This window comes from Microcaecilia unicolor, chromosome 2 (assembly GCF_901765095.1).
Source record: "Microcaecilia unicolor chromosome 2, aMicUni1.1, whole genome shotgun sequence".
Taxonomy (NCBI): Eukaryota; Metazoa; Chordata; class Amphibia; order Gymnophiona; family Siphonopidae; genus Microcaecilia; species Microcaecilia unicolor.
Window position 1 is genome coordinate 552,775,971 of NC_044032.1, and position 21,568 is coordinate 552,797,538.

At 44.6% G+C, this 21,568-nt stretch overlaps 1 protein-coding gene across 1 annotated transcript in view; it reads right to left on the minus strand.

Annotated features, from left to right (window-relative positions):
• Positions 1 to 20,952, minus strand: part of SGCB (sarcoglycan beta) — a 54,698-nt gene extending 33,746 nt beyond the window's left edge. The window contains exons 1-3 of the mRNA XM_030191370.1: positions 20,768 to 20,952; positions 13,398 to 13,607; positions 863 to 1,048 (exon numbers count right to left, since the gene is read on the minus strand). Of these exons, the coding sequence (XP_030047230.1) occupies positions 863 to 1,048; positions 13,398 to 13,607; positions 20,768 to 20,788 (417 nt within the window). The 5' untranslated portion in view covers positions 20,789 to 20,952. The remainder of the gene's footprint in view (positions 1 to 862; positions 1,049 to 13,397; positions 13,608 to 20,767) is intronic.
• Between the last annotated feature and the right edge of the window lie 616 nt (positions 20,953 to 21,568).

The following is a 21,568-nucleotide window of genomic DNA, read 5'->3' on the forward strand; positions in this document are numbered from 1 at the left end:
ATGGGTGATTAATGCATGCTAGCTGTCCCAACTGGCAACAGTGCAGCCACAATTAACGCCACTTCAAGAGAAGGCGTTAAGTGCAGTGGTGATACCAACAGTCCAGTAGAACATACATATTCATCCGATTGGCAGCCCAGTACTAAAACAAATAAAAAATATAATTTATCTTCATCATTCACTTTCTTTCCAGGTCCCATCTCCTGATCCTCTATGCCCCATTGTCCATCCCTAACCACCCCTACCATGTTCGATCCCCACTATGTCACTAGATCCCCTCTCACCATCCTGGCAACATAATCCTCCTCTTCTGATTTCCTGCCCAACATCACTAGCTCCCCTCTCTTGAGCCCCAGGCAACAGAATTCCACCTCTCTGACATCCAGGCCACACCTACCCAATTCCTACCCCCCTCTCTCCAACCCCCCCTCCCCCAGGACTCTCCAGCAGATCTGGCAATGGTGGCACCAGTCCCCCTCTGCTGCCACTTGGGTCAACACTGTCTTCCAAAATAATGCCTCTGCCCCCTAGTGGTATGTTGCGGGGAGGGGGGATTGGGAGTAGATGTGAGAGATGTGGGGGAATATGCACTGCTTTGGTACTTGTTATTATCAAGCGCTAAATGCTGGGCACATTCTTTGCATTTAACTCACCTTCTATGCACTTTCTGCACTATACTTAGGGCTACTACCGCATGGAAAGTGCAAAACTATGTCGCAGTTTATTAAAAGGACCCCAAAATGTACTATTTTATTGTGCCTATAAGAGATAACAAAATCTAACTCTGTTTCTTTTGATTTTATTCTTTCAAAACACTCTTATTTGCTGTAGTATTTTGGGGGTTTTTAAAACGTAAACTTACAGGCTGGTTGTCGCCAGTGATGGCCAAATCTTCATTACGTCTTCCTCCAACTGTACTCTTGTATAAAGGATGTATCACACCCATGTCAGATATCTGTTTAAACCGCAGCAGTCCAGTATCATGAAATTCCATGCTCTCACAGCCATTTGGACCAATCCGGATTACAGCCCAAATAACTATTGTAATCTGGAATAGTAACACACATTTCCTACATCAGATTTGGAAGGACAAAGCACAGTATGCAAAAGCATTAAGTGCTAATGAAACTGCACACTGTAAACAACTGGGACTAAAATAAGATTAAGTTATTTACTTATAGTGGTCATTCTCTGTGAACATATGTACAAAAAGTGTTGTACTACAGTTCTTTACATGTTCAAGCAGACACATAAAAACTGCCCTACTGTATGAATATATAAAAGCAGACACTCAGAAAACATAAGGTAATTTTATGAGGGGGAATCCCGATTTATGCACCAGGAAAATACCTATCTGAAGCCTACAGTTATAAAGAAAAATAGATGTCTACCTTCTTTAAAGGATATTAGCATAAACCATCTTATGTGTGCCTACTTTGTGAGCGTGGGCATTTATACGAGGCATACAGTTGTGCAAATGTTCACATCTAGATGGCATACCCATGCTCTGCCCAAATGAATGCCCACCTGCAAAGTAAACACCTTGGCATCTTGGTGCCTAGCTACCAAAACCATGCTGCTGAAAAATGGTCATTTACACATCTGTGTATCCACAAAATGTGGAACAGCAAAGGTACCAGTAATCTGTAGATTGCACCCAAGAGGATGAAAGGTGCAGTTTGCACATCAAGAGGGTTCAAAATATTTATTCAGTATAGGAGATTAGTGCAGAAAAAAAATATTTTGAACCCTCGATGCCTACAAAGATGTGTACATAAATAGAATATCAGCATTTACACACATTCTTGCCTCCTAAAACTAGGTGGCTGATTATTTCCTCCACAGGGGATAGTTTTCTACAGGTTGCTTAAAGTTAGGAAGCACACCAAGTGCAAATTCTGTATTGGCAACTATGTGCATAAGGAAAAATTAATTCTTACCTGATAAGTCTCTTTCCATTAATCCCAACAGATCAATCCAGAGACTTGTGGGTTGTGTCCCTCTACCAGCAGGTGGAGATAGAGAGAACCTCCGAGGTTTGCTATATGTGGACCTGTGCAGCCAGCTGAATCTCAATATGAACGATACCAAAGCAGTGGAATGGAAACAATAGAAAACTCTCCTGACATTGTCAGACCAATTGCCCAACATACTTCCACCGCTCCTATATTTATTTATTTTTTTAATTAACCAAAAGAACATTCAGAACAACGGAACCCGAAAAAAACTAACCGCAACAAAACCGCAGACCGTAAACCAAGGGGGGACCTCTGAATTGATCTGTTGGGACTAATGGAAAGAAAATTATCAGGTAAGAATTTTTCCTTCCATGGTGTCCCACAATCCAATCCAGAGACTTGTGGGATGTACCCAAGAAGTCCACAAGTGGGGCAGACAGAAATCACTGACGAGCCAGACACCGCATCTTGACGAGCTGCCACATCCACCTGATAATGACGAGTGAATATATGGACCGAAGCCCAAGTAGCTGCCCTGCAGATATCTTCTAGAGAAACCAAACAGGACTCTGCATAGGAGGAAGAGATGGTCAGAAAGATTAAATTAATTCGTCACCTCCAAATACCTGAGAAGAGCCCGTCTCACGTTGAGGCAGTGAAGAGCCCGGAACTGCTCAGGGTAATCTTCCCGGCGGAAGGCCAGCAAATGCAGGGACTGCCCCAAGTGAAAACGAGAAACCTCCTTGGGCAAAAACAAAGGAACTGTCCTAATCGATACCCCCACCTCCGTAAAACGCAGGAAGGGGTCTCTGAAAGAGCCGGCAACTCTGAAATTCTCTGAGTGAAAGTAATGGCTACTAGGAAAATCGCCTTCAAGGTGAGATCCTTAATCGTAATCCCCGATAAGGGTTCGGAAGGAGGACGCTGAAGCGCTTTGAGAACTAGATAAGGTTCCAGAATGGCAGAACTGGCACGTGAGGAGGGCGCAAACGATTTATGCCCCTCAAGAAATGAACCACATCTGGGTGGGAGGCGATGGACGCCCCCTGAAGCCGGCCTCTAAAACATGCCAGAGCTGCCACCCTGCACCTTAAGAGAACTCAACGAGAGTGATTCTTGTACAGCCTCCTGAAGAAACGCGAGGATAACCAATACTGAAGCTGAAGCCACTGACAATCCCAAACTCGCACACCATGAATCAAAGGTACGCCACACCCTAGCATAAGCTATCGAGGTGGATATTTTCCGAGCCTACAGCATCGTAGCGATAACCACGTCCAGATACCCTTTTCTTCTCAACCTCGCCCTTTCAAGGGCCAGGCCGTAAGACCAAATAGGGAGGGATCCTCCATCGTGATTGGCCCCTGCAGTAGCAGACCGTCCTGCGCTGGTAGCAGAAAAGGACAATCGAACAGAAGCCTGATCACATCTGCATACCAGGGTTGTCTGGGCCAATCCGGGGCCACTAGGATCACTCGACCGGGATGACTGGCAATGCGAGTCAGTAACCTGCCCACCATTGACCACAGGGGAAAGGCATAGAGCAGGCCCCGGGGCCAAGGTTGAAGAAGGGCATCAATGCCTTCTGAGCCCAGCTCTCGTCCCCTGCTGAAGAAACGGGGAACCTTCGCTTTGAATGCGGTGGCCATTAAGTCCATCTCTGGCATCTCCGAAACAGGCAGTTATCTGATCGAAGGCCAGAGGGGAGAGCTTCCACTCCCCCGGCTCCAACTGGTGGCGACTGAGAAAGTCCGCTTGCACATTCTGTGACCCCCCGCTATATGAGTCGCTGTTAAGAAAGAGAGATGAGTCTCTGCCCAATGGCAGATCAGAGCCGCCTCGCGCGCTAGGGGTGCACTCCTGGTGCCCCCCCCCCGACGGTTTACGTAGGCAACCGTCGTCGCATTGTCCGAAAGAACTCGAACTGGGCAACCGCGGAGAAGAGACAAACTCCTGAAAGGCCAGACGAATTGCCCGTAACTCTTAAGCGGTTGATGGACCATGATGCCTCCGTCGAAGTCCAAATGCTCTGGGCCGTCTGTTGCAGTCAATGAGCCCCCCCCCCCCCCGGACAGTGACGCATCCGTGGTCACTATCTTCCAGTCCGGGGTTGCCAGAGGAATGCCCGACACCAGATTCTTTTGAATGAACCACCAGTGCATGATTGTGTGAAGTCGGGTCGAACATAGCACCCGAACCTCATAATCCTCCGAAAGCGGAGACCAACGGCTCAGAAGGTGCCACTAGAAGGGGTGCATGTGAGCTCTGGCCCACTTTACCTCGACCAAGGTGGAGGCCATGGAACCTAGAACTTGTACACAGTCCCAAGCCCGCGGGTTGAAACAGCGCTCGTAACTGAGCCAGTAACCGCTGTGCTTGAGCTGAAGGAAGAGAAAACTATCTATGTTCAGATATCGAAGCACACTCCCAAGTTTTCCAGCATTTGGGAAGGCATTAGGCTGCACTTCAGGGAGTTGATCACCCAACCAAGCGACTGAAGCAACCCGACCACTTTGTCGGTTGCCTGCCAACTCTCCTCAAAAGAAGACGCCCACACAAGCCAGTCGTCTAGATAGGGACGGACCTGAATCCCTTCCTTCCTGAGATAGGCCGCCACTACTACCAGGACCTTGGAAAAGGTCCGAGGCACTGTGGGTAGGCTGAAGGGCATCGCTTTGAATTGAAAATGACGACCGAGCACTGCAAAGCGAAGAAAGCGCCTGTGGGGAGGCCAGATTGGAATGTGTAAATAGGCCTCTTTGAGATTGAGAGGTCAAAAACTCCCCTGCCTGTACCGCTGCAATCACAAAGTGGAGGGTTTCCATGCGGAAAAGCCAAACCCGTAAGAACCTGTTGACGCACTTGAGATCTAAGACGGGTCGCCAAGAACCGCCCTTTTTTGGCACCACAAAATAAATGGAGTATCAACCACACCCTCTTTCTGCTGGGGGTATGGGCTGGATGGCACCCAGCCGTTGTAAGTTGAGGAGGGTGTCGAATGGCCCACACCTTGGCGGGACATTTGCAAGGAGATTTCAGAAAAAAAAAAAGAGTCCATTATCAGACGAGCCAATTCTAACTTGTAGCCGTCTCTGATAACCTCCAAGACCCATTTGTCGGATGTTACCCTGGTGCACTCCACCAGGAATAGGGACAGTCTGCCCCCAATAACTGGCTGGATATGGACCAGGGCCCCATCATTGGGTGGACCTGGCTGCGGGCTGGTTTCTATTACCGGAAAGGAAGGCCCGCCTGTCACCTTGAAAGGGCTGAGGCCTCTGAGAAGACTTTGCTCTATGAAAAGAGGCCCTGCGACCTGGACGGTAACGCCGTGTATCCTTAAACTTAGGTCTAGGTCCCGCCGGTCGTACAAACTTGGGCCTGTCCTCCGGGAGGCGCTGGCCCTTAGAGTCACCGAGGTCCTTCACAATCTGTTCTAAGTCTGTTCCAAACAAAAGCTTTCCCCTAAAAGGAAGCCTTGCTAAATGTGACTTAGAGGCCACGTCTGCTGCAACCACAGCCAGCGACATGCGGTGACCGCTAGGGAAACCTGCTTCGCCGAAGCCCTCAAAAGATCATAAAGAAGATCTGCAAGGAAGGCTAAACTGGACTCCAAGGCCGGCAAAACAGCCACGAGATCTTACGGAGAGGAGGCTTTCTGTACCCACGATAAGCATGCCCGCGCCGCATAGGAGCCACAAACTGAGGCCTGCAGGGAAAGGGCCGCTACTTCAAAGGACAGCTTCAAGCAAGTCTCCAACTTACGATCCTGAGGGTCCTTGAGCGCTGTGCCACCCTCCACAGGGAGAGTGGTTTTCTTAGTGACCGCTGCGATTAAGGAATCCACCGTAGGGACCTTCAGCAAGTCTAAGTCAGGAGCAGGTAGCGCGTAAAGACGCGACATAGCTCTAAGCAACCTTAAGCCCACCGTCTGGCGTATCCCACTGCGCCGAAATAAGGATCTTCATGGCCTCATGCACATGAAAGGAACGAGGTGGGCATTTGGTGCCAGACATAATAGAGGGCACCGGACCTGTTCCCCTTGACGATTCAGAGGGGATAAGGCCAAAACCTCAAAAGCCCTAACAATCAGGGAGGGAAGCTCTTCCTTGCAAAAAAGGCGGCCAGCTGTCGGATCATCCCCCTCCTCAGAGGGCATGGTGACCTCATCTGCCAAATCCAAAGATTCTGAGGGAGAGCCCGGAGACAAAACCGGGCCATCTGTGTCAGATAGCTCCTCGGGATCCAAAATCTTCACTCGGGGACATTTTGGCAGGAAAGACAGAGGCTGAAGAGAAGCTCCTGACTTCTTCAAAAGAAAGGCATTGTGCATTAATAAAACAAAATCTGGAGAAATAGGAACTGCAAGGGACTCCCCTGCTCCCTGTACATCGCTTCCCTCCATCGGAGCCTGTGCCACAGAAGCGCGCTGCGCCTCTTGTCTATCAACCGCCACGTGCGGAGCGGGTCACACCTGAGAGGAAAAAATGGCGCCCACCAATGCGCGCTGCACTAACTGCCCCAAGGAAACCACCGAAACTATCCCCTGCGCTTCCGACTCACCAGACACCTGAGGAGAACCCCTGTCGCGCTGAACATCCGCTGCGGGCTGACGGCGGCAGGACTCACACTCTCCCGATGCTGCTCTCTGGCCCCCACACCGGGAGCAGCGCTTAGCCGCCTCAGAAGGCACTGACATGCTCTACAAACGCCTGCCCCCAAACTGACTCCGTATGAATAAACAAAAACAAAGTCTCTTACCTTTTTTTTTTTTTTTTTAGTCAGGAGAGAAAGGAAACGTTTCATCAGATCAGGCCAACAGCACCAGGTGACGGAGGAAAGGTAGGGGGAGACCGGGAGGGACCTGGCACCACCAGGTGTACACCACAAGCTGCAAACAGCCAGTCAACCCCTGTCTGTGCTAAACTAGGCCCAAAGGACACCAGTAGCCAGATCAAACCAGAGCTGCACAGAGATGTCCCTCCACCTGCTAGATTGAGAGAATACTGAGATTCAGCTGACTGCACAGGTCCACATATAGCAAACCTTGGAGGTTCTCTCTATCTCCACCTGCTGGTAGAGGGATACAACCCACAAGTCTCTGGATTGATCTGTGGGACACCATGGAACTGTGGTTATAAAATACTACTGCAAATTCACATTTATATGTCTAACTCTAGGCGTGACCACTTATGGCTAGTGTAAATGCATGTTCCTAAATGCTATCAGTTATGCACATAACAGACAATAGTCTATAACCTTAGTGTGTTAAGCAAAGGGCAAGTCCCTGACCCACCCATACCCCTTCCACATCCACACCCCCTTACGCTTATGTAACTGCAAATTAGTGCTAATTATCACCAAATAATTGGTTGTTAGTGCTAATTCTAACAGCTAATTTGTCAAATTATGCATGTAACTATAGGTATTCTATAACCTGTGCGTCCAATTTTGCATGCTAATTAAAACTGGATACACAAGATTACAGAATTAGAGGGATAGGGCCTACTTTTGTGCAATATCAGCATAGGTGTCCCGGGACGAGGGAAATAGGCGGAGCAGAGGTGGTATCAGCACTTATGACTGTAGTTTATAAAATACAAGCGTGTGTGCCAATTCCTATCAGTAAACAAGCTTCTGGGTCTAAAACTGGATAACTCAAAAATGCTTTTTAGCAAAGACTGCATTAAGCGCTTAGCAGCTGGAAAGCAGATTTAGCAATGAATTATGTCACTAGCCTCAGAGTCAGCTACAGGACTATCCAACAAATCACACATCAACATATAAAAAAAAAAGAACATTTATGCCAAGTGTGCCAAGATTCAGATGGGTATGTCTGGCCAATCCATATCACAGCACTGGAGTAATGTTTTACTGAAAAACTGGATCCAGGTATCAGTAAGCAGCCTTGCATATATGTAGAAGTCGCTCCTACCTTGAAACAGGTGCAACTTTGTGTGGGAACTGGGCAGGGTATTTTATAAGGCACACTGGCTTATCACCTTGCTTACATACACCCGTCCTCCATAAATAACTCTCTTATCCTGTGTGTAAAAAGAATCAATCATATGCAGATATTTTTTCTAGCTTCACCTAGGTCAGATATACACAAAGTGACTGCACAAGCCTCTCTTCTTTTGAAACAAAGAGGGTTGAAATGGGCCATCCTCTTCTAACAGGCTGTGAAGTGTTAGTGTTTATGGTTCATTTTATCCAGAGAAATCTGGTTCAAATCAATAATACAAATACATAATGCAGTACAATGTCACTACATAATAAAAAATACAATCACAAGCTATATAAAAACTCAGACTAAACAGATCAATTCAAAACACAAGTTTTCAGTTTATTGTGAAAGGCAAGTCTCAATTTCTAACTTAAAGTTCATGCAAAGTGAATGCCACTGTTGAGAAGCTTGTCCCAACAAAATGTTTTTCAGGTACAACTCTTCCCTCTAAATGTGTCCCCTCTCCAGTTGGTGATAAATCCTTTCTATCTACAACAATTCAGTCTTGCTAGGGTTAAGAACATAATAGCCATACTGGGTCAGACCAATGGCCCATCCAGCCCAGTATCCTGCTAACAGTGGCCATTTTAGGTCACAAGTACATGACAGAATCCCAAATAGAGCAAGATTCATGTTACTGATCCCAGAGACAAGCGGTGGCTTTCCCCATCTCAAAGCAGACTATGGACTTCTCTCCAAAAATGCGTCCAAACCTTTTTAAACCCCAGATACACTAACCACCGATACCACATCATCTGGTAATGAATTCCAGAGCTTAACTATTCATAGAGTGAAAATTTTTTTCCTCCTGTCCATTTTAAAAGCAGTACCATATAACTTCCTTTCATGTCCTCTAGTCTGAACTTTTTGAAAGAGTAAAAAAAAAAAAAAAAAAAGTTTACATTTACCTGTTCTACACCACTCAGTATTTTGTAGACCTGTATCATATCTCTCCTTAGCCGTCTTTTTCGAAACTGAAGAGTTCTAACCTCTTAAGCCTTTCCTCATACGAGTTCCATCCCCTTTATCATTTTGGTCACCCTTCTTTGAACCTTTTCTAATTCTGCTATATCAAATTCATCCTACTAGCTGTCATCCACCTATCGATGATAGCCAAAACAGGATTCAATATACCTAAAAGTATCCTAACAAATGCTTTAAAAACTAGTGTTGATTGGGATGGATGAACACACCCAGTTTATAGGGTAACATCTAGAAAGCTGTGTATACTAATAGCTTTAGGATGGAAAATTAGAACTAGACCCTTAAGGCTGACTTGGATTTAGTGGCATTTTTGGATCCATGGTTCACAGAGAACAATGACTGGGATATAGTAGAAACGGGAGAGGTTCCGCGGGATTGGAGACGAGCAGATGTGGCCCCTCTTCACAAAAGTGGAGACAGGGAAGAAGTGGGAAACTACAGACCGGTAAGTCTCAAGTTGGTGGTAGGAAAAATAATGGAGTCGCTGCTGAAGGAAAGGATAGTTAACTTTCTAGAAGCCAACGGGTTACAGGACCCGAAGCAACATGGCTTTAGCAAAGGAAAATCCTACCAAACGAATCTTATTGACTTATTTGACTGGGTGACCAAAGAACTGGATGAAGGACGTGCACTAGATATAATCTACTTGGATTTCAGCAAAGCCTTTGATACGGTCCCCCACAGAAGACTCATGAATAAGCTGAGAGGGCTGAACTTAGGATCGAAAGTGGTGAACTGGGTAGGAAACTGGTTGACCGACAGGTGGCAGAGGGTGGTGGTAAATGTAATCCCCTCAGAGGAAAGGAAGGTGAGCAGTGGAGTTCCTCAGGGGTCGGTGCTGGGGCCTATTCTGTTTAATATATTTGTGGGAGATATTGCTGAAGGGATGGAAAAGTTTGCCTTTTTGCGGATGACACAAAAATAGCCAATACAGTGGATACCCAGGATGGAGTAGAAATGATGAGAAGGGATCTCTGAACGATAGAAGAACGGTCGAGAGTCTGGCAGTTAAAATGTAATACAAATACTTTAATAATTCTGGGGTAACTTTATCTTCTGGTTTCAATATTGTATTAACATCAAAATAGGAAACCGTTATGTTGTTAATAGAAAATTTTTTTAATATGCTGTGCAAGTGAATATATTTAAATAATGAAGAGTGCTCAGTAAAATGCATTTTACTGAGCACTCATCATTCGTTATTTAAATATATTCACTTGCACAGCATATTAAAAAAATTGATAAAAAAATGTTTCTATTAACATAACAGTTTCCTATTTTGAAGTTAAAATATAATGCCAAGAAGTGTAGAGTGATGCACTTGGGGTGCAGAAACCCAAAAGAGAGATACCGGATAGGAGGGGAAGAGATTAGTAAGCTCGACTCAGGAGAGAGACCTTGGGGTGTTGGTGTCCGAGGATCTGAAGGTGAAGAAACAATGTGACAAGGCGACGACGGCTGTGGCCAGAAGGATGCTAGGCTGCATAGAGAGGGGTATTACCAGCAGGAGGAGGTGTTGATGCCCCTCTACAAGTCGTTGGTGAGGCCCCACTTGGAGTATTGTGTTCAGTTTTGGAGGCCATATCTTGCTAAAGATGTAAAAAGACTGAAAGCGGTGCAAAGAAAAGCTACAAAAATGATATGGGATTTACATTGCAAACCGTATGAGGAGAGACTTACCGTCCTGGACATGTATACCTTGGAGGAAAGGAGAAATAAGGGTGACATGATAAAGACATTCAAATACTTGAAAGGTATTAATCCGCAAACAAACCTTTTCCGGAGACGAGAAGGAAGTAGAACTAGATGACATGAATTGAGGTTGAAGGGGGGCAGACTCAGGAGTAATGTCAGGAAGTATTTTTTCACGGACAGGGTGGTGGATACGTGGAATGCCCTCCCACGGAAGGTGGTGGAGATGAAAATGGTAATGGAATTCAAACATGCATGGGATAAACACAAAGGTTTAGAAGGAATGGATCCACGGAATCTTAGCGGAGATTGGGTGGCGACGCTGGTAATTGAGAAGCAGAACCGGTGCTGGGCAGACTTCTACAGTCTACGCCCTGATCGTAACTGGATAGATGACGTGGTTTTGTTACGAATAAGGCACAAAAAGGTGCCCGAAATGACCAGATGACCACCGGAGGTAATCAGGGATGACCTCCTGTTACTCCCCCAGTGGTCACCAACCCCCTCCCACCCTCAAAAAACATCTTTAAAAATATTTTGTGCCAGCCTCTATGCCAGCCTCAGATGTCATACTCAGGTCTATGACAGCGCATGCAGGTCCATGGAGAAGTTTTAGTGGGTACTGCAGTGCACTTCAGACAGGCGGACCCAGACCCATACCCCCCTACCTGTTACATTTGTGGAGGAAACAGCAAGCTCTCCAAAACCCACTGTACCCATATATAGGTGCCCCCCTTCACCGGTAAGAGATATGGTAGTGGTGTACAGTTGTGGGTAGGGGGTTTGTGGGGGGGGGGGGGGGGGGAAATCAGTACACAAGGTAAGGGAGGTTCCTGGGAGCAATTTATGAAGTCGACTGCAGTGTCCCCTAGGGTGCCCGATTGGTGTCCTGGTATGTCAGGGGGACCAGTGCACTACAAATGCTGGCTCCTCCCACATCCAAATGGCTTGCATTTAGACATTTTTGACATGGATGTCTTTGGTTTCAAAAAAATCGCTGAAAGTCACAAACGTCCAGATCCAAGATCTCTGACAGTATTTTTGAAACAAAAGATGGACGTCCATCTCTTTTTGAAAATATGGGTTTCCCCGCCCCCGGATTTCGATGTTTTGCAAAGATGTCCAAATTGCAACTTGGACGTTTCTTTTGAAAATGCCCCTCCACGTAACTTTGTCTCCTGCTTGTTGGGACAAATATGAGGAATTACTATTTAAAAGTTGAAGTTTTAGAGAATCAAGGGTGCAGGAATAGTTTTGGGGGTCATCTAGCAAATACTTGGGGCTGAACAGCAGTCAACTACATTGCTTTGGCAAGGGCTCACTGTGCATTGGCTAAACCATCCAACAAATCGAACACGAAATATAATTGCTCACTTTGTCAAACTATGCAAATAAAGAACTGGTGATGTCATGCTCAGCCCTCTTTATCAGAATGTATCCACGGTTGCACTGGAGCAGAGAAGATATATGAAACCAGCCCTGGAATTTCTGACAAAAGGGGCGTATCAGTTATCATTTTTCCCCCTTTGCTTTGAAGTGGTGGGGAAATTGCATCGGGTACACATGCTGCCTGAAGGTTCTACACAAGGCAGGCCTTACTACAACTTTGCTTCCGTTATTCTCAGTGGCCTCTGTGGCGGGAGTACATTTGCAATGCTGGCAGAGGGTCTCTGGGGGGAATAGGAGGCAACAGACTCCTTCTCGAAAAACCATGGGGGGGGGGGGAAGGGGGTCTTTTTCCCTGCTCTCCCTTTTAGCTTCGTGCTACAGACGGGATAGTGATGTTTTGCAGCTCCCCTTGGGGATTTCTTCCTCCAGCACGTGTTTGACAACAACAAAGTGCTTTTTTTGAGGGCGTGTATCTACAGCTTTGGCTGTGGGATTTTTACATATTGCAGATTCATTGAGGATATTGCAAACACCTGGCTGTGGAGATCACCAGGACAGGCTTGGGATCACCGAGCTGAATTAAAAAAAAAAATTTTAAGCAACCTACAAGGGCTTTCTGGTTCTTATTTGCTGTCATATTCTAGGTATGGTACGGTTTGGTAGTCCATCCTACACAAGCTGTGAATGATATGGGGTCACCACAAGCATAAATATTTTCACCCAGGTCTTAAGTAGGACAGATTGCCAGCTTCATCTCCAGCCATCCCAAGGCAATGGAGGATTAAGTGGTTTGCTCAGGGCCACATGGAGCCACTGTGGTATTTGAACCTGGGCCCTCCAGTTCCCAGCCTGTTGCTCTAATCATTAGGCTATTCTTCTATCCCTCTCATAGTCTAGATTTCTATGAAAATAATTTTGATTTGATTCCTAGTTATGGCAAGATGTCAATTTTCATTTAGGATAAGAACATACGAATAGCCATACTGGGTCAGACCAATGGTCCATCTAGCCCAGTATCCAAGCCAGGTCACAAGTACTTGGCAGAAAACCAAACAGTGATTTTTGCGATCTCCCTCTAACAGCCACTAATCCTATACATTATGAAGACAATTTTCAAAAGGCATTTCTGCATCATTGTGGAAGAATACCTGGGCCAATTGGGTTTTGGTTGGAAAAAAAAGACTTGCAATATTTAATAGGTAATTTTATCTTAGACAATTCATATTGGAAACTGTAGGAAAGACCACAGGTTAAAAAATACTCAAAGAATTTGTTGCAATCGCAGGAGTCTGAAATTTGCTTCAATATCTAGTTAAACATTTACAAAATGACCCAAGTATCTTTTACATGCTTTAAGTTATACTTACAATCAAGTTGATGACAGCCAGAATAAACAGGAGGACAATTACACAGATGGCCAAGTTGCCTTTTCTTCCCCTCAAGCCAGTTTTATGAAGACGATCTTCATCAATTGGAATATATCCTGCTTTAAAGTTACTGTTATGTTCTTTATTTACATTCCTCCTCTCCACGGCTTTTTCACGCATAGACTTCTTCACAGGGCCATTGGAACTTTGCTGTAACAAGACAAAAGAATATGAATATGAACACTATACAATATAAACCTAAGGCAGAGGGTTTCATTCTAATCTCGGGGGCTAGGGCTCCAGGGCAGCAAAGCATTTAACTGCTGCTAGGGTAGTCACTATGGCAACATTTTCAGGTGGCAGAGCTCAACAAGCTCTCTGATATCTTAGAGTAACTAAACACTGAATCTAGACTGGACTCATTATTAGAAAAGGGGAAATTTCTATGGGTCAAGTCAGCCTATACTCAATTTCTAGTCGCCAATGTCTGCATCTTTAAAAGCAGTTATGGACTGGTTCAGAGGGTCCCCAGTTCCAGTTTTCACATTTGTATTTTGCTCATACCTTTTTCAGTAGCAGCTCAAGGTGAGTTACATTCAGGTACACTGGGTATTTCCCTGTCCCTGGAGGGCTCACAATCTAAGCTCAAATCCAAAGTTGGGCCTTCCATACTCAAGGTTGGCTAGGGATGCATTCACAATCTCTTCTGGGGGAGAGGGGATTATGTTTATATTTGAATGGTTTTTACATCACAAGCATCAATACAGTCAAGCACCAAAAATCGAACAGTGGATGAGGTACAATACTGTATATGACATACAAACTATTGAAAAGATCAACTGACCCATACTGTGATCCCAATTTTTAAAAGAAAGTAATACACTCCCCACCCACCCTCTCACTGTAAAAATATCCATACACACACAGAGAACCCACAACAGGTAAAAGTTTAACATCCGTATCTCCTATCTCTGATGAAAAAATATATATATATAAAATAAATTCTTTCCGCCTGCTATTTAAAACCATCTAACTGGCCAGAATGGCTCTTGGCAGTTAAATGGTATTTAATCGGCTATCCCGCAAGATTCAGCTGGAGATCGCCAGTTATCTCCTGCTGAATATTGCTGGTTAGTGCTGGCCAATTTGGCTGCCGAAATAGCAGAACTATCTTTGGCTGATTTCAATTTAACTGGCTAGCGCTAAATATCAGTTTGGCCTGTTAGGTTGAAATCAGCCAAAAACCACTTCGATATTCAATGCCGGTTCACTGAAAATGGCCTAGCATTGTATATCCAGGCTCAACGCTGGCAAACTCCCACGGTCTGAATATCAGGCCCTTTGCTTCTAACAACCTACACCTTGCACCCCAGTCTATCAAAAAATTTATACCCCAATGTCCACTTCCTCACCCTCAAAGGATGAATGATTAGGATGGCCGACGGTCTGGGGTCTTATGGCTTCAAGCCATCCTTGTTGATTACTACCAACTACAGGACATGAAACCCCTCCCATATACCCCATCCCATCAGAGTGAAATTTTGTATTACCCCACAAAGTACAAGGGTTAAGTTCTACTGCATAGGCTGTGCAAAACAAGACTATGCGCCAGAGACAACAGGTCCTGCAAATAATCCTACACTTGTAAAAATGCCTTGTTGTCTGGGAGCCCTAGATACACTGAGCCTCCTACATCATTAAAAGCATGGAATTTCTTTCTCCAATACAGGGGGGGGGGGGGGGGGGTATCTCTTGCAACTAGTGACAAAGAATACATTTTTCCCCACTATGTAACGCTTTGCCTAAAAGATGGGGGTTATTGTTAAAGGTAACAGCCAGACTTACAGCCCATGATATAGGATTCTGGAAGGAAACCTGGTGCATGGCTCCAAGACTCGGGACTGTTACTGCAATTGTTAGACTAAGACAAGTGGGAGGGTAGGTCTATTGTATTATTATCTATAGCATTTCTAAACAGATCCAGTACAAAAATATTCTCTGAGGCTTATAATATAATATTCATAAAAACAAATTAACAGACTCGCATACACTTTGTCCAGAAAAAGCAAGCCCACTAGACATTTTGCAACAACAACCTTGAACCTGCACCAAATTAAAATTTTACATGCACAAAGTGATATCTATTTGTGTTGCTGATGCCAAATTACATAGGAATCCCTTGTCCCATTTAAGATATTTTTAATTTTTACAAACTGTCACAAATCTGAATTTCCGACATGACTATTACTTATTTGCTGACATCATCTGTGATATCAGTGCACATTGATAAAAATTGTCAAGAGTTGAAAAAGGATACGGCGCTAAAGATCAGATTTAAACATTTGGACAACTCAGGCTTATATTAACTAACTTTTGGGTAATGCTATTTAAAATTTGACATCTTAGTAATGTTAAGGTGGATTTACTACTACTAATCATTTCTATAGAACTACTAGATGTACACACAGCGCTGTACACATTATATACAGTTACTTTCTCTGTCCTTAGAGCGCTCACAATCTAAGTTTCTTTTATACTTGGAGCAATGGAGGGTTAAGTGAATTGCCCAGGGTCACAAGGTGCTGCAGTGGGAATCAAACCCAGTTCCCCAGGATCAAAGTCCGCTGCACTAGCCCACTCCTCCACTGTATGAACCACACACAACATTGTTTGAAACTGATGCCACTTTGTGCAAGTAAAATGTAATTTGGTGAAGTTTGCAGTTGTTACTGCAAAATGTTTAGGGGGCTCACTTTCTTCCGAGAACTGTATAGCACAACCAATAAGAATCCACATACTCATGAATATACACCACAATCTACCCATAATATTTATTTAAAAAAACAAAAAACCTCATATAATTTCAAGATAAAACCTCAAACATGCTACTCCAGTTCAAAAATACTATGGAAACCACCCCCCAACTCGGCACTATCTGAAAACAGTCAAAACGAACTTACACCTGAAGATATGGATTACTGGATTCTAGTCCAAACTCCCCGGGCAAACTATTCCAAATACAAGGGCTTGTCACCAAAACAGCACTGAATGTGTATCCAACAACTTACCCTCTTTCACAGAGGGAATCACCAACAACTTGGAACCCACAGAATGCAGTGAGTGAGCCAGTCAATATTCTTGTAGCAGTCTAGCAAGATAAGATGGACCAGAATCTTTCAAAGTTTTTAAAGTTAAAGTTAATGAGCACACCTTAAATATTGTCAATTATGCAATGGGTAGTCAACATAGAGGGGCATAATCGAAAGGGACATCCTCGCAAAACGTCCCCATCCAGGGGCAGGGAAACCCGTATTTTCAAAACAAGATGGACGTCCATCTTTTGTTTCGATAATATGGTCAGCGACGCCCAAATCCTGAAATTTGGTCGTCCCTAGACTTGGTGGTTTCTGATTTTCGGCGATAATCAAAACCAAGGACGTCCATCTCAGAAACGACCAAATGCAAGCCATTTGGTCATGGGAGGAGCCAGCATTTGTACTGCACTGGTCCCCCTTACATGCCAGGACACCAACCGGGCACCCTAGGGGGAACTGCAGTGGACTTCATAAATTGCTCCCAGGTACATAGTTCCCTTACCTTGTGTGCTGAGCCCCCCAACCCCCCCCCCCCAAAAAAACCCACTACCTCCAACTGTACACCATTACCATAGCCCTTATGGGTGAAGGGGGGGGGGCACCTAGATGGTTTGTGCTGGGTTTTGGAGGGCTCACTGTTTCCTCCACTACTACTACTACTTAACATTTCTAGAGCGCTACTAGGGTTACGCAGCGCTGTACAAATTAACAAGAAAGAACGGTCCCTGCTCCACAAACGTAACGGGGGGGGGGGGGGGGGGGGGATTGGCCCATGCTTCCTGTTGAGTGCACGCTATAAGTAGACCCATACATTGCAATAATCCAAACTTCTTAAAGTCATGGCCTGGACAAGAGACCTAAAATCTGACAGAGACAACCTGTAGCTTACAGAACATCTATAGAACCAGCTTGTACATATTAAGATGTTCATGTAAAATAGTGCTTATCAAACTTTTTGTGCCTCTGACCCACTATCAGAGGTCAAATTTGATGATCAGACCTCCACTTACAAGACTGGGAGACTGGGCGTCTAAATGGCAGATGACGTTTAATGTGAGCAAGTGCAAAGTGATGCATGTGGAAAAGAGGAACCCGAATTATAGCTATGTCATGCAAGGTTTCATGTTAGGAGTCACGGACCAAGAAAGGGATCTAGGTGTCGTCGTTGATCCTTCTGCTCAGTATGCTGCTGCAGCTAAGAAAGCAAATAGAATGTTAGGTATTATTAGGAAAAGAATGGAAAACAAAAATGAGGATGTTATAATGCCTTTGTATCGCTCCATGGTGCGACCACACCTCGAATATTGTGTTCAATTCTGGTTGCCGCATCTCAAAAAAGATATAGTGGAATTAGAAAAGGTGCAGAAAAGGGCGACGAAAATGATAAAGGGGATGGGACGACTTCCCTATGAGGAAAGGCTAAAGCGGCTAGGGCTCTTCAGCTTGGAGAAAAGGCGGCTGAGGGGAGATATGATAGAGGTCTATAAAATAATGTGTGGAGTTGAACGGGTAGATGTGAAGCGTCTGTTCACGCTTTCCAAAAATACAAGGACTAGGGGGGGGGGGGGGGGGGGGGGGGCATGTGATGAAGCTACAATGTAGTAAATTTAAAACGAATCGGAGAAAACCTTTCTTCACTCAACGTGTAATTAAACTCTGGAATTCGTTGCCAGAGAATGTGGTAAAGGCGGTAAGCTTAGCGAAGTTTTAAAAAGGTTTGGACGGCTTCCTAAAGGAAAAGTCCATAGACCGTTATTAAATGGACTTGGGGGAAAATCCACTATTTCTGGGATAAGCAGTATAAAATGTTTTGTACATTTTTGGGATCGTGCCGGGTATTTGTGACCTAGATTGGCCACTGTTGGAAACAGGATGCTGGGCTCGATGGACCTTTGGTCTTTCCCAGTATGGCAATACTTATGTACTGAACTGGGAAACCCAGAAAAGAAGCCACAACATAGATGAAACCAGGAGCTTGGAATAGACTATGTACCGCCTGATGGAAATAGTGACTAACCCAGGAGCAAGACAGAGTTCAATGCTGTCTATCTCCACCTGCTAGTAGATGGTCACAGTCCGCAAGTCTCTGGATTCATCTGCTGCAAGTGCTTAGGAAACAATGATACGTCTACCCTGCTCTGCGGAGGAACAAAGACCTGTCGGGCAGGAAGGCACCAGTGCATACGTGGTGGGATGCTGCTAAAAACTTCTTGCTAGTCAGCATCCACACTGCGCTCTGTCAGATGATGCCAGTCAACTGTGAGAATACAACTAGCCAGCTTGTCCTCAGAGAAACCATTATTTATCCAATTAACATTCCACTCCACTCATTTCTCCTGCCATTTCTTGTCCAAACTAAAGAAACCTGTTTACCATTTCTTCATAACAGAACTATTCCAGACCTATAATCGCTTTTGTTGCTCTTCTTTGTACCTTTTCTAGTTCTCCTGTATTTTTTGAGATGGGGGGGGGGGGGCACTAAATCTGCATATAGAACACAAGAAGTTGTCACAGTACAGCTGTATAGAATGGCATTATGATATTCTACTACTACTATTTAGCATTTCTATAGCGCTACAAAGCGTACGCAGCGCTTCACAAACATAGAAGAAAGACAGTCCCTGCTCAAAGAGCTTACAATCTAATGATATTACAATTTAATGATATTCTCAGTTTCATTCCCTATTTCTTTCCAAATAATTTCTGTAACAGTTTTTCTTGGTTGCTGCTGCACACTGAGCTAAGAATTTCTACAAGATACTAAGGCCATTTTTCCTAGGTGACAATCTTAACATGAGACCCAGCACTGTGTATATATAATTAAATTTGTTTGCAGTTCTCCACATTAAAATTTGCTAGTTAGATGCCCTGTTCCCCAATCTCAATGCCATCCTGCAATCCCTCACAATCTTCTGTGCCAAGTGCAAGTTTAATAACCTCAATCATTGCTTCTTTTTCTAGATCTTTAATGAATACATTAAACATTGCTTTCAATTCCGATCTCCTAGGCCCTCCGCAATTTAGCTCTCTCTGTCCCTTAGGAAAACCGACCATTTAATTCAATTTTGTTTCCCATCGTTTAACCAATTACCAATCCACAAATATCAATTCATATAGAAAATATTCTAACTATATACGAAAAAAAAATCTCGAGTCACCTATTTAACTCTGGACATCCGTTTAAGCTTCTTTGATCACATACTTCACTGATCTCAGCTTCTCCGTCTTATAATTCAGTTGTCAGAAGTGTCAGACAGAGAGAGGTCTATCCTTATCAACAATCTGACCAAAACAGGCAGTCTCAACAACGTAAGAAATCAGGTAAAGGGACGTATAAGCGCCAATTTAATCTATAAAGCGACCCTGCAAAAAGTTTGGAAAAGCTACGGTCCGCCACAGCCTGCGCGCCTAGCATAAAGAGCAAGAAGCAAGGATAGATGGAAGCCGTCAACACTCTCATGTCCAGGAACGCCGAGTTTAGCATCCTTGCCAATCCCTCCCACCCCGATCATTTAGGGAAAGATGATTCTTATGCCAGAAAGGATGAAACGCTTAAATCAAATCTCTCCAGAAATCCCATACAAAAACTATTCGTAAGCTATTCCAAGATATGTCCACCCACCCTTTCCAAGCCAATGGCTATTTCTGTCGGTTCAGGCCACAGAATGACATGACATGGACAGGTGCTGACTTGTGCTTGGTTTAAGTAATGATAGTTTCCCTCTGAGTTCATAACTTAATGTATATAACACTGTACACACCATGTGCCTGCTCCCCCCCCCCCCCCCCTTACAAGAAGATCCAAGATTTTTTGTCTGGTAAAATGTACTGTAGTGCCGCCGCTACCACCACGACATCGTACGCAATAAACTGGTTGGCCCGTAACGCGGCACGCTCTGTATTACTGAACAAACTCATAGCTCCCAAATAAACAGCAATACAATGGAGGGACGGTGTAAAAACCGGATACAGCGGGATCCTCGGGATCTTCCCGGATTCGATCATCTGGCTTTTACACCGTCCCATACAATGGAAGGGGGGGGGGGGGACGATCCCGGCTCAATAACACCCCCCCCCCTCCACCTCCTTCTTCCCAGTCCCCACTATAACGTGGAAAAACCCAGATTCAAGGTTCCTACCATTCCAACCACATCCCCCTCTTCCCTAACCTCTTACTCCGTTCTCCCTCCCACTTCTTTCTTTCATACTAGGCTAGCCCTTTGCCGAGCAGCAGTTATACATATTATATATAAAAACTCAAAACGGTTAACTGACCTGTTCAGCCGCACCCGCCATCTTCACCTTACAACAAACCCTCCCTGGCCTTCTCCACCACTCGTTCCGCTCTAGACTGTAATCGCTACAGTACAGTCCGGCACAAACCACCCGATCACCAGCTAAGAGGGGGAGCTTCAAAAAGTCACCACCCACCCTTCACTGCCTCGAACCTCTCCGGTTATTCAACCAGCTGTTGTTCTTAATCTGCGCTAGGACTAGGAGGACCATTTATAAGGAGAGGAGGGGGTGTGACTCGTTACAGACATTTTCCTTTACTCGCAACACCACCAAGAAAGACGCCGAATGGTTGCGCCGAAAATCTTGCAATAAAAAAAATTAAAAAAAAATTTAAGAGAGCAGAGTCGGTGGTGGATGGAATTTTGGCTTACTAGCAGGCACCAGGCCGTTATCAAACGACTGGAACATGATAAAACAAGATGATTATAAACTTCAAAATCACTTATAGAGTGCACTTTTTAGTTGCAGGGCATCCATAAAACTGGTCGGACTCGGACCTACTACCTAAACTACAGGCTACCACTTTGTGAACCCTGAGGTTATTTTCTTCCATGAGGGAAGTTCATTTGGAGAGCACACGGCAAAAACATTCTTGTATGTAGGTTCACAGTTATAGAATTCTTTCAGATGTAATTACAGTACATTTGCTGCATGTCTTATTTACTGGTCTTCAGGCCCAAGATTAAAATCTTGGTTGTTTTTAAGGCATTTCGCTAAATAAGAGAAATATTTCTGTTTTCTTAACTGTTTTCAATCTAGTGGTCTGGTAGGATTTTATTT